The 13,292-nt window shown below is 39.1% G+C and overlaps 1 protein-coding gene and 1 pseudogene across 4 annotated transcripts in view; one reads left to right on the top strand and one right to left on the bottom strand.

The window, feature by feature from the left end:
- Positions 1-583: 583 nt before the first annotated feature.
- Positions 584-13,292, bottom strand: part of ANKRD12 (ankyrin repeat domain 12) — a 118,595-nt gene continuing 105,886 nt past the window's right edge. For all 4 annotated transcript variants that reach the window (XM_006920075.3, XM_006920076.3, XM_025038561.1 and 1 more), the window contains 2 exons: positions 2,618-2,713; positions 584-1,955 (listed from right to left, as the gene is read on the bottom strand). In XM_006920075.3, the coding sequence (XP_006920137.1) occupies positions 1,770-1,955; positions 2,618-2,713 (282 nt within the window). In that variant the 3' untranslated portion in view covers positions 584-1,769. The remainder of the gene's footprint in view (positions 1,956-2,617; positions 2,714-13,292) is intronic.
- LOC112469393 lies at positions 7,159-7,278 on the top strand (annotated as a pseudogene).

Genomic DNA, 13,292 nt, shown 5'->3' with positions numbered 1-13,292 from the left:
GTATTTTTTACACGTGCTGCTTTATTGCGCATGCTAAGTACAGTATGAATTAAAATATAAATTGACATAAAGATTCAAAAATCCCTAAGCTTAATATGTACCTTTGCACTCAAAAACTTCGATTTTTATATTCTCTCCATTAGCTGGAATTTCCAACCTGCAAGCTGAATTTAAATCACTTTATTCCTCATACATTCTTTTTACTTTTCTCCAGAATAAACAGCCAGTATTATTTTATAATTCAAAAGAGTATCATGGAAAGTTCTATAAATTTTATTTCATATACTTATAACCTAATTTTTCTTTTAAAAATGTTCAATAAATTTAGCAGCAGGTTTCAGATCTGAAATAATCCTGAATATTTAATCTATATCATGTTATAGGAGAATCTGTTTTTTTAAAATATATTGCTAAATGTTTAATAAAAACAACAAACTGAATGTTAATTATAAAATTCTGAATATTATGTTTTGCATCTTGATACAAGGAAAAAAATACAGCATATTAATGAATTTTTCATAAACATTGCAGAGATCACTTGGCATATGCCTATTTCTTTTACTTATTTTGACTACCAAATATCTTTTCATTCAAGAACTCAGTTTTTATTTTAAAAGTGCAAAGGTTATTAAGCTTAAAACATTATATTTAAGCAATGTAAAAAAGTTTTACAATGATTTAACATGACCAATAAAATTTATTAAACATATTTACATGTATTCACAGATTCTTTCATACTTGAGTATTAAAATAGACATTTACAATTTCAGAATTTTCATTCGAAGGCATTTTTTTTGGGGGGGCGAGGAAGGGAAATAATAGGCTCTACTGTGAGATGAAAAAAGAGCTGTTTCTTGGTATGACTAATTCTAAATATGTCCAACATAGTAAGTCAGAGGTACCATACCTGACCAGTATGAAACACTTTACACTACTTTAGGAATCACTTATGGAGAGTTAAATTATAGGAAGCATGCAATCCAACTAAGTCACAATTTTTACAGTTATGGTGATGAAACCAAGCTAACTCAAACACATACATGCCTTAGTTAAGTTTTGCTACCTGAATACACTACTGCTACACTCCATACAAACTACAACTTTGGTCCAATAAAACATAGACAAAACAGTTTTACAATTATTTTTTGTACATGTTTTGACTACTAATCCCTTTGTATACATTTTGACCATTAATTACAAGATTTACATCTGCACAATATGTATAAAATAAGTTATTAAAAAGGAAGACAATATTAAAACTTTTGAAAAGAAAACTGTACAATTAATTTACAGATATAATAAACTGAAGAAATTTTGTGCCAAGTTTTTCTTCCACATTAGAAACTATATAGTAGGAACTGAACCTTTTAGTTTACTGATATATTTTAATAAAACTTGAAAGAGATTTGCATACTAGTGGTTATCTTGTTACTTAGAATGCTAACAACTTCCAGCGCTGTTAGCAGATTCTGGACTTTTTAAGTATGTACCTCAGCCTGCCAACATGCTCCAATGCAAGAGTTACCTTTCACCACTATAAATAACAGTTTTCAGTTAGAGACTGTTTGGATCTAAGATCCAAAACAATTCTTTTAATTTTTTATAAAATGACAGTGTTTACTACATACATAACGAACTTTAGTTGAACTTTAATTTTACTAACACTTGTAAAGGCATAATATCAGTATTCTGGTCAAAAGGCAATATTCCACAGTATAACACTCTTGAGTTCCATCAGTTTAGGATGACACATCAAGAAGTAAGGGCTGCTATATAGGAGTCAATTCAAAGTCATCATTGACATCAACAAGGGGAACATAAAACTCCTGGATTTCGTAAATGCTGATAGATTTATAGGTGGCAGGATCAAGTTCCTGGAGTTTGAGCTGCCATTCTAATCTCTGAACAGCATTTAAAGCTGCAGCTTCATGTTGCTGCCTCATTAAAAGACAGGTCTATTTAAAAGAAGAGAAGAGATAATCAATTATTCTATTAAACTTGCTTTGTTTAAACATTATTTTCATCCATAGTTTCTTTAGAAATTATGATTAGGTTATTTTCTCTATATAACATAAAGTTTCTAAATATGACAGGTATAAAAAGTTTCTGAGTTACACATCCATTTCTATTTTACCGTGTCTATATCCATACGCCAACTAATTTCTGGATCTGCAACTTCACATTCATCTTTTCTTAGGGACTTTAATTTGAAACTGATTTTTTATACAATGAGATTTAAAATTATACAAAAAACCATGAAAATCTGAGAAGTGGTTTGAAATTATTGAAAATCTAAAACCAAATAATGTTCTTTATAGAGTTGCAAAATATATTCCTTTTCTTATTGTTTTCCCATTCTTTCCTATATTATAACTATAACCAGACTCATATACTGGATAAGCATGAAGATCTCCATTAGAAATTTTTTAGCTTCATCTTTTATACTACACTGATCCTGAAAAATAAGACTTGTGGTTTTCATTTTCCTTTATCTTTTAATTGTGACCTGGCGTGAGGATTCACGACTAACCATTATTTCCTTCCCTAATCATTCCTAATATAGCTGCAATATCTGTTTATAAAGGGGGACACATTCATTCAAACTGAACATACATACCTTTAATTTGTCAAATTTATCATCCACATCTTGTAACCAAGACATAAACTGCCTTGCATTAAAGCGATCCCTCACAGAAGTTTTACTGTCATCAGACTGAAAGAGAACATTAAAAGTAGTTGAGAATTATAAAGAACTTTAAAATCTATAAGCCATATGTCTTTTTTAAGGTACATTTTACTTTTTAAGGAAGAATGGAACTACATTATGAAAAAGGATAAAACATAATTTGAATATTAAAAAAATTTGATAAAGCATTTATTTCCATATTGAGTAGACAGATTAGTAGAATTCTTAGGATTCTGGGTTTAGTTACTAATTAAATAGAATCCTACTGCTCTCTGAGGAAAAGATATTTCTCAAAAAGGCATGTCATATGAAGTATTATGCCTGTTACATTCTTTTTAAAGAATTTATTTCACATTTAACTTAACATTAAAGTTTACCATTAACATGAATGTAGAGAGAAAAACTGTTAAGGTGGGAGATGGGCCGTAGAGGCACACATTTTTTCCAGAACCAATATTTTGGAGTGCTCATAAAGAAATTCCATACCAACTTTTAAGCATACCAGTTTTGGAATTAAGCAAGGTTATATTCAACTGTCGGCTTTGTGTCTTACTGAGTAATCTTGAATTATGTACTCCCTCAATTTTCTACCTGTCAAATGGGATAAAAATCTCTTTTAACCTTATTTTGAGAATTAAGAGCCTCTTAATGCTTGGACATACAGGAAGCACTCTATCCAATAAACATGTGCTATAATTATTACTACTACTATTACTACTAAAGTGAGATTGAGGCATCAGGTAGCCCCACACTCGCATTTTTAGCCATTATCACTTCCTCCTTGGTCTTTGAGTAAGATGTTTTGACTATTTTACTTTGTACTGTTGAATCGTTTTAATCTTACAAGTGTATTTGAAAAAAAAGTATAAGAGAGTGAGCTAATGAATAATTCAGGGCCTTGCCAGGAAAAGTAGATTTGTTTACTTTCTCTCCCTTAGTTTCTCAGAAGCTATTCTCATATAAGCAAAAAGACCTTCCACTCTAAAGCTAGCTGTAAAAAGATAGGTAATAGTTCCATAGTTTTCTTCAAGAGAATGACTAAGTTATTCTGCCCTTTAATTATTAGGCCAATTGTAGACTGATCCTCTTTAGTCTCTGACTTTGGAATCATTCTAAGGGTTTACTGGGAAAATTCATTATTTTTAAAATTTTCTTTAAAATCTAGATTCCTCAATTTTGTACTTCCCTATCAATGTTTTCATGTCTTTCATGAGAAATGTCTTAATTCTGGTCCAGTGGCTTTCCACCTCTATTTCCAGCTCTGCTATGGATTTATTTTTATTTTTATGTCTTTTATTATTTCAACGAGTTTTAGGAGGAAGAAAAAAGAAATGAGTTTACTTAACTACTCTGAACTAAAAATCTTCAAGACTTTCATTATAGCTTGATTTACAGTGTTCTGAAATTGATTCATTACTCTTCTAAATGCATGAAACATAAAAAGATTTCAAGATATCACATGGTCTAGTCCAGCCTTTAGCAAGATGGTTAAACCATTCGTTATTAAAAAAACATTAATTCTTCCCTTTAAAATATATAAAGTTGGAAATTACGGAAAGTCCTTTTCAGTATCTATTTCCTTAGAGTCAAATAACAGTTCTTTTTTAAGATCCAATTACTCATTTTAATAGCCTTTTTTTTGGTATTTCTGAGTGCTTTCATTTAAATAAAACAGTTGGCAGCTTAAGAAAGTTTAAATCTACTCATCTATTTTAATCTTTTTTTTACAAATGAGAAAAATAAAACCCAGAGAGAAGTAACTTTCTCTATATTATACTTTATATTCTGTTTCTAGTTTGTCTGATTTAAAATAGCATTTCCTATTCTTTTCCTCTTGAGATAATCCTTCACTGTCTGTGTTTATACTCTTTAAAAATATTATTGTTTTCAATTATAGTTGACACATTAGTTTCAGGTGTACGAGTGATTAGACATTTATATAACTTATGAAGTGATCATCCCCATAAATCTAGCACCTGTTCGACACCATACAGTTACAATATTATTGACTATATTCTCTATACTTCACATCCCCATGACTATTTTTTAGCTACCAATTTGTACCTCTTAATCCCTTTCCCCTTCCGCCTATTCCCCAACCACTCTCCCATCTGGCAACCATCAAAATATTCTCTATAAGTTTGCCTGGTATGTTTACTTCATTTTTTAGATTCCACATGTAAGTGAAATCATACGTTGTCTTCTGCTGACTTATTTCACTCAGCATAATAGCCTCTAGGTCCATCCATGTTGTTGAAGATGGCAAGAGTTCATTCTTTTTTATGGCTAATACTCCACTGCATATATGTACCACTTTTTTATCCGTTCATCCACTGATAGTAAGGTTGCTTCCATATCTTGGCTATTGTAAATAACGCTGCAATGAACATATGGATGCATGTCTTCAATTTAGTGTTTCTGGTTTCTTCAAATAAATACCCAGAAGTGGAACTACTGGGTCCTTCTTTGTCTCTTGTTATAGCATCTGTTTAAAGTCTATTTCGTCTGGCATAAACATTCAATTTAAAGTAATTGTTGGAGGCGGAAAAAAATGGTGTAGGTGATAGAGGTTCTGTTCTTCCCTCTGGGGACCAAATCAAAGTTGTGACAGAAACAGGAAGCAAACAGCAAAGAAAAATCACCTGGATCTAGATGAACAAGCCATGCAACTAGGGAGAACTCTAAGAAATCATCCTGCAAAGGCAGAAGGTAGGATGGGGTGAGGACACGAGGCTGCTTGGTCCCGAATACCTTAGTGGGAAGAAGCACTGGCAGAGGCAGTAGCAGTGGTAGATGCCTCTTAAAGGGGCTGCGTCTGCGAGTGGACTTTTGTAGTGACGAACCTTCTTGCTCTAAGCACCAGTGCTGGTTCAGCTGGCGCAGGGGGCACCGGGGACTTACAGGGAGACACTGAGTTGTTAGAGTGAGGGCTGAGGCGAGATTCGCTCAGTACAGAAGTGCCAGTGGTATCCATTGTTCCTCTGTTGAGACCTCCCCATTCCCAGTGTCCGGACACAGAGCCACCATAGATAGCCATGACTTCATCACATTGGATAACAGTGGTCGCTCCGCCCAGAGGATTCCCTGAAACCCTGCCTCCCTCAACTTGTGGCCCCACCCAAGCCACATCCAGGTGTGTTCTCAGTGAGTCAGGTGCTCTAGGAGACTTAGGAGCTTTGCTTAATATATAGAAACAGACCAAGAAAGGCAGCCAAAATGGGAAGACAAAGAAGTAGAAACTATATGAGAGAACATAACAGAGATTCAGAAATAATGGTGTCAAGCAATCTAACAGACGCAGAGCTTAAAATACTGGTTATAAAGATGCTCAATGAACTTATGGGAAGTGTAGATGAATTCAGTGGGAACTTCAACAAAGAGACAAAAAACATAAAAATGGAAATGGAAATTATAAAAGGAAACCAGTCAGAAATGAAGAACACTTTATCTGAGAAGTACATTAAATGGAATAAAGGAATAAACAAAGTGAATAAAGAAGAGGATCAAATGACCTATCTAGAGAAAAGGAAAGCCAAGGACACTCAATCAGAATGGCAAGAAAAAAGAAGCCAAAACTATAATAATAATTTAAGGAGCCTTTGGGACACTATTAATGGTAAAAATATCTGTGTCACAGGGGTACCTGAAGAGGCAGAACAAGAAGTTGAATATATATTTGAAGAAATAATGATGGAAAACTTCTCTAACCTGGTGAAGGAATTAGATATACAACTCCAGGAAGCTCAGAGAATCTCAAAAACAAGAAACCCAAAGAGGCCCACACCAAGACATATCATTAAAATGCCAAAGGTTAAATACAAAGAGAGAATCTTAAAATCAGCAAGAGAAAAGCAGTTAGTTAACAAAAGAATGGCAAGAAAAAGATGCCAAGACTATAAAAATAATTTAAGGAGGATATGAGACACTGTTAAGGCTCCAAATATTCATTTGATCGGCGTAACAGAAGAAAATCAAAATGTAGAACAGTTGTTTGAAGAAATAATGATGGAAAACTTCCTTAACTTGGTGAAGGAAATGGACATAAAACCCAAGGAAGCTCAGAGAATTCCAAAAATCAAGGATCCAAAGAGGCCCACACCAAGACACATCAAAATTAAAATGCCAAAGTTTAAATGCAAAGAAAGAATATCAAAAGCAGCAAGAGAAAAACAAATAATTACATATAAGGGAACACCCATAAGACTGGCAGCTGATTTCTCAGAAGAAACTATGCAGGACAGAAGTGCTTGGCAAAAAATATTTGACAGGATGAAGATTCAAGACCTACAACCAAAAATAATTTATCCTGCAAAACTATCACTTAGAATTGAAGGACAGATAAAGAGCTTCCAAGACAAAAATAAGCTAAAGGAATTTATCACTACCAAGCCGGTATTACAGGAAATGTTGGAGGGACTTCTTTAAGAAGAAAAAACATGTAGCAGAAACAGGAATAAATAATGGTAACAACTGTCTATGGCCATGCCACCCTGAACATGCCCAATTTCATCTGATCTCAGAAGCTAAGCAGGCTCAGGCCTGGTTAGTACTTGGATGGGAGACCACCTAGGAAGACCTAGGTGCTGTAGGCATAAATAATAATAAATAATAATTTAAAAAATGGACAGAGGACCTGAACAAACACTTCTCCCTAGAGAACATACAAATGATCCACAAATATTTGAAAAGATTTTCAACATCACTAGCTATTAGGGAAATGTAAATCAAAACCACAATAAGACACCATCTCACACCTGTTAGAATAGCTATAATCAACAGGACAAGTAATAACAAATGTTGGAGAGGATGCAGAGAAAAAGGAACCCTCATACACTACTGGTGAGACTGCAAATTGGTACAGAGACTATGGAAAACAGTAGGGAGGTTCCTCGAAAAACTAAGAATTGGCCTGCCATATGATCCAGCAATCTCTCTACTGAATATTTACCCCAAATACTTTAAAACCTGTATCTGGAAAGATATTGGCACACCGATGTTCACAGCAGCATTATTCACAGTGGTCAGAACATGGAAGCAACTGAAGTGTCCTAAGATAGATGATTGGCTAAGGAAGCTGTGGAACACATATACAACGGAATATTACTCAGCCATAAAAAGAGATGAAATACTGCCATCTGCGACAATACGGATGGACCTCAAGATATTCATGCTAAGCAAAATAAGCCAGACAGAGAAAGTTGAAAATGACACGATATCACTTATATGTAAGATATAAACCAAAAAGCAACAAATGAACAGGACAAAAAAACAGAGAATCATGGGCAATAGACTAGTCGTTACCTGAGGGTAGGGGAGAGAGTGGAGAGGGATGGTAGATGGGGTAAAGAGGGTCAAATATGTGGTGACAGAAAGAAATCTAACTGTGGGAGGTGAACAGACAGTGTAAATATATGTATGCCTATTGTTAAAGTGTACAGCTGAAACTTACTGGATTTTGTTAACCAATGTCACCATAAAAAATAATTAAAAAAAAACAAAACAGGAATAAAGAATGGTAAAAACTACATTCCTATCAACAAGTACCTCAAATGGAAAAGAATTAAGTGCTCCAACCAAAAGACAGAGTGGCTGAATGGATAAGAAAACAAAACCCCTATATAAGCTGCCTACAAGAGACTCACTTCAGATTAAAAGACATAGAGACTAAAAGGAAGGGGATGGAAAAAAGATATTATCTTGACAGGCCCAGAAGGCATTGTGCTGAATGAAATGGTTTGGATAGAGAAAGACAAATATTCCATGATTTAATGTACATGTGGAATATAAGAACAAAATCAACAAAACAACAACAAAAGCGGAAATAAACTCAGAGAATATTTAGCGAGATACTAGATGGGAACGGGGTTGGGGGGAAAAAAGGCAAAGGGATTAAGAGATACAAATAGATAGTTGCAGAATACGCATGGAGATGTAGAGTGTAACATGACGAAGATGGTTAATAATGTTGTGATAAATATGTAAGGGGCAAGAGGGGTACTAGATTTAGTGGGTTGATCATTGTGAGTTATGTGGATCTCTGATCACCATGCTATGTAACTGAAACTGGTATATTACTGTACACCAATAATAAGTGGAAAAAAACTCAGCGTACAATGTAAATACAAGCAATTGTCTATTTCAATAAAGACAAATAAAATTATTGGTAGTTTTATAGTTCTTGCCATCATGTTATTTATAATTATCCATATTTTTAATCTTTTCCCCCGCTTCTTCCTCTTAAAGAAGTCCCTTTTAACATTCCTTTTAATACTGGTTTGGTGGTGATGAATTCCTTTAACTTTTTGTCTGGGAATCTCTTGATCAGCCCTTTGATTCTAGAAGACAGCTGTGGGCAACAGGCCTGGCAGGTTCCAGGTCTGACTGTGATCCAGGCTCACAGCAAGAAACAGGATCCTGGATTTAGAATGTTAGTGTAGTAAGGCGCCTGCACCTAACATACGTAAGCATGATTCAGCTTATTGTATCACGCATGTGTGGCAGAATGCCACTATTGTTCTCTGACATATATAAAGCCTATGCGGTCTCCTATCAGAACAAAAGTGTGTTCTCTGCAGTAAAGTAGGTGCCTGCTGTTTCATTGTCTTGTCAGCCCCTTGTGCATTCTTCCAACTGGGCGTCTCACCACCGAAACCTTCCCTTCTCGATCAGCTCGGCGCTGACACATGGCGTAGTTGGCGGGATGAAGTGTGTATGTCTTACAGTGCTCTGAATGGTCGCGGCGTGAAGGACATGTGGCCCCCTGCCTCCCAGTGGTATCCCGTGGCCACATATCTGACTGTGGATACCTCTAGAGGATTGGTACAGAGTGAAGCTGCATTTGAAGGACATCTGGAAAACCCTGGAGATGTTGGAGCCAAATGTTCCGACCACCACTTCTGGGAGGCAGCAGGTTGGGTTGCCTAGATGTTTCTGGTGGCACTATGGCAGGCCAGCCTGGAGGATCAGGTTCAGCAAGTGAAGCAGCTACAACGCTAGAGAAGATATGCTGGAAAGGTGGCTGGAAGCAGTGAAATGCATGCTACAGGGCCCTGATGGGTCGTTGCCACCATCCCTGTCTGGGAACCTGCCGGCGAGACGGCAGTAGGTTTAAGTGGAATAGCCATTGGCCTCAGGGGGTCAAGTTGGCGGCGCCCCCCAGGCTAAAAAGCATACCACCTTGATCCAGTACACTCCCGCTGAACTCCGGGATCTGACAAAACAGGTACGGCAGAGAGCAGGGGAGACAGTTCCAGGGTGGCTGCTGCAGCTGTGCGATGATGGAGCCGAAAGGATTGAATTATTTCCAGAAGAGATGGCTCAGCTGGCCTCCATAATGATGATACGGTCTCTCAGGCAGCGCCTCCCAGCGACACAGGGCACAGGAAATCACTCCCTGATTAACTGGCTTATGTCTGCTGCATGGACAGTGTGGGCCGACCTGGGGGAGCTGCCAGACACAGTGAGCAGATGGACCAAGTACTTAGATCTGTTCCAGATAATTCGAGAAATGGGCATGCGACAGGTAATGTTTTGCGCCCAGTATACTAGCCCCGATGAAGAGGTATTTACAACCTATATGAAGGACTTGACTGACTTCCAGCCCAGCTGGTACTTAGGTGGATAGGCGGATCCATGAAGTGACGTCCTTCATGGCTAAGTTGGGGGATGTGGAAGCGAAATGCAAGGAGCATTCCATTGGAGTGTGCGCCATACTGCCCTACGCACTCCCAGACTGGCCAGTGCACAGACAGAGGCGTGGCTGAAAAGGGGGAGGAGGGTGGAGCAGCTCCCAGACTGTTCAGCCGTGAGAGTGAGCCACAGGCAGATGTGGTTTGATCTCTTCGCGGCAGGGGTCACTGCAGAAAAGACTGAGCTGCAAGCTAATGTAGTGCTGCTGGCGCTGTGGAATCAGCTGCACCCTGACCAGCAATTCACTTTTATTCCTGGGAAAGCCACAACCCGTGAGGTGCAGCTAGCCGATTATTTCCCTGATTATGAATTCGGCCGGGACACCGGTTGGTGGGGGAGCTGAATAAGGTTAGGCTGTCCCTGCATGCCAAACGTCACAGACATCATGGACCGGCTGCCGCATGAACTTGAACAATACCATTCTGTGGTGTACTTGGCAAACGCCTTTTTCTCTATTGCCATAGCCCTAGAAAGTCAAGAACAGTTTGTCTTCACCTAGGAAGGGTGACAGCGGACATTCCTCGTTCCTCCCCAGGGCTATCTGCACAGCCCTACTCTGTGCCACGGTCTTGGTGCTCAAGATTTAGCCATGTGGAAACGACCGCCCACAGTGCACTTGTATCATTGCATTGAGGATATAATGCTAACCTCTGATTCTCTTACAGAACTAGCAGCAGCAGCAACCAGCCTGCGAGAAGCTCTCACTGACTGAGGTTCGGCAGTCAACGAGGACAAGGTCCAGGGACCTGGATTCTCTGTCAAATTCCTGGGAGTTGTCTGGTCAGGTAAGACCAAAGTAATGCCGGAGGTGGTGATTGATAAGATACACGCATATCCTCGACCTGAGACTGTGAAGCAGCTCCAAACCTATTTGGGTTTAGAGAGTGTTCGTTTCCCATTTGGCCTCCTTGTTGCAACCCCTGCATCATCTCGTGTGACAGAGTGCCCAGTGGGATTGGACCTCTGAGATAGAAGATGCCTTTAAGGTTACAAGGGCAAGCTGCAGCACGAGCCCAAACTCTACGCGTAGTAGATCCAGCCCTCCCATTCTTGCTTATGGTGCAGGTGAATGATGCAGGGTTTGGATGGGGCTTATGGCAGAAGCACAGTTCCCGGAAGGTACTGATAGACTTCTGGTCCCAGTTATGGAAAGGTGTGGAAGCACGGTATTCTGATAGAGAAGCAACTGGCTGCCATATATGCAGCCCTTCTGGACAGTGAGGCCATCACTAATTCCATAACTGTGTCCATGTACCCTGTGGAGGGGTGGCTGCAGTCTTGGGTGAAGGCTCCCCGTACAGAAATTGCACAGATCCCTACATTGACCAAGTGGAGGTACATACTTGGAGCAGTGGGCGCACTTCTTTGCAAGCCCCTTTCAGGTCAATTGCATCCCGTATTGGGACCAATGCAGTTTCAAGCAGAACTCCTGGAGGAGCCTGCTGAGATGGGACATGTACCGAGCCCTATGTAGAAGGTCGGGCTCCCATCCCTGAGGATGCCTAGTACACAGATGGCTTGCGCCATGGGCAGCCCCCGACATGGGCTGCTGTGGCATTGCAGCTGTCCACAGAAACCTTTTGGTATGAAACTGGTGCTGGGCAGTCCAGTCAATGGGCTGAGCTTCATGCTGTGTGGCTGGTCTTTATGAAACTGGCCCAGTGCACATCTGCACCGACAGTTGGGCTGTATATCGAGGTCTAACTCTGTGGCTGCTCTGGTGGGCTGCCCAAGAGTGGATTATAGGTCACTGCCTGTTATGGGGCCTATGCGGTCCACTAGCACTGAAGCACACACTCCCCTCAATAAAGTTGGTGCCTGCTGTTTCACTCTCGTGTTGGCCCCTCTTGTGTTCTTTCAACTGGGCGTACCACTGAAACTTTTCCTTCTCAATCAGCTCGCCGCTGACAATAGCTTTCCTGGGTGACCTAGGTTATAGGTCTTTGCTTTTCATCACTTTGAATATTTCCTGCCAATCTCTTCTGGCCTGCAAAGATTCTGAGAAATAGGCTGACAATCTTATGGGCACACCCTTGTAGGTAATTAACTGCTTTTCTCTTGCTGCTTTAAAAATTCTGTCTTTAACCTTTGCCATTTTCATTTTGATGTGTCTTGGTGTGAGCCTCTTTGAGTTCATCATGTTTGGGACTCTGTTTCTTGGGCTTGTATGTCTGTTTTCTTCGCCAGGTTAGGGAAGTTTTCTGTCATTTTTTCAAATAGGTTTCAATTTCTTACCCTCTCTTCTCCTTCTGGTGCCCCTATTATGCAAATGCTGTTATGCTTGACGTTGTCCCAGAGGCCCCTTAAACCAAGGATCCCCAACTCCCGGGCCATGGACCAGTACCAGTCTGTGGCTGTTAAAAACCGGGCCGCACAACAGGAAGTGAGCTTCAGGTGAGTGAGGTCAAGTTTCATCTGCATTTGCAACCACTCCACAGCGTTAGCGTCACTGCCTCAGTTCCACTTCAGATCAGGATTCTCATAGGAGCACCAGCGCCTGGTGCCAAAAAGGTTGGGGATCACTGCTTTAAACTATCATTTTTTTGGATTCTTTTTTCCTTGTTGCATTTCTGATTGAGTGTTTTCTGCTACCTTATTTTTTAAATCACTAATTCAATCCTCTCCTTCATCTAATATACTGCTGATTGATTCCCTTTAATGCATTCTTCATTTCAGTTATTGTATTCATTTGACTGCTTCTTTTTTGTTTTCTATCTCCATTTTCATGTTTCCTATCCCTTTTTTTGAAGTTTGCACTGAGGTCATGGAGCATCCTTATAATCAGTGTTTTGAATTCTGCATCTGGCAGATTACTTGTCTCCATTTTGTTTAGCTCTTTTCTGTTCATTCATTTAGGACGTTTCTTTGTCTCCTCATTATGGCTGCCTCCCTGTGTTTGCTTCTACGTAGTAGGTAG

Source organism: Pteropus alecto, unplaced genomic scaffold, assembly GCF_000325575.1.
Source record: "Pteropus alecto unplaced genomic scaffold, ASM32557v1 scaffold146, whole genome shotgun sequence".
Classification (NCBI taxonomy): domain Eukaryota; kingdom Metazoa; phylum Chordata; class Mammalia; order Chiroptera; family Pteropodidae; genus Pteropus; species Pteropus alecto.
The sequence above is the reverse complement of the archived record's forward strand: the minus strand, read 5'-3'. Positions and strand labels throughout refer to the sequence as shown.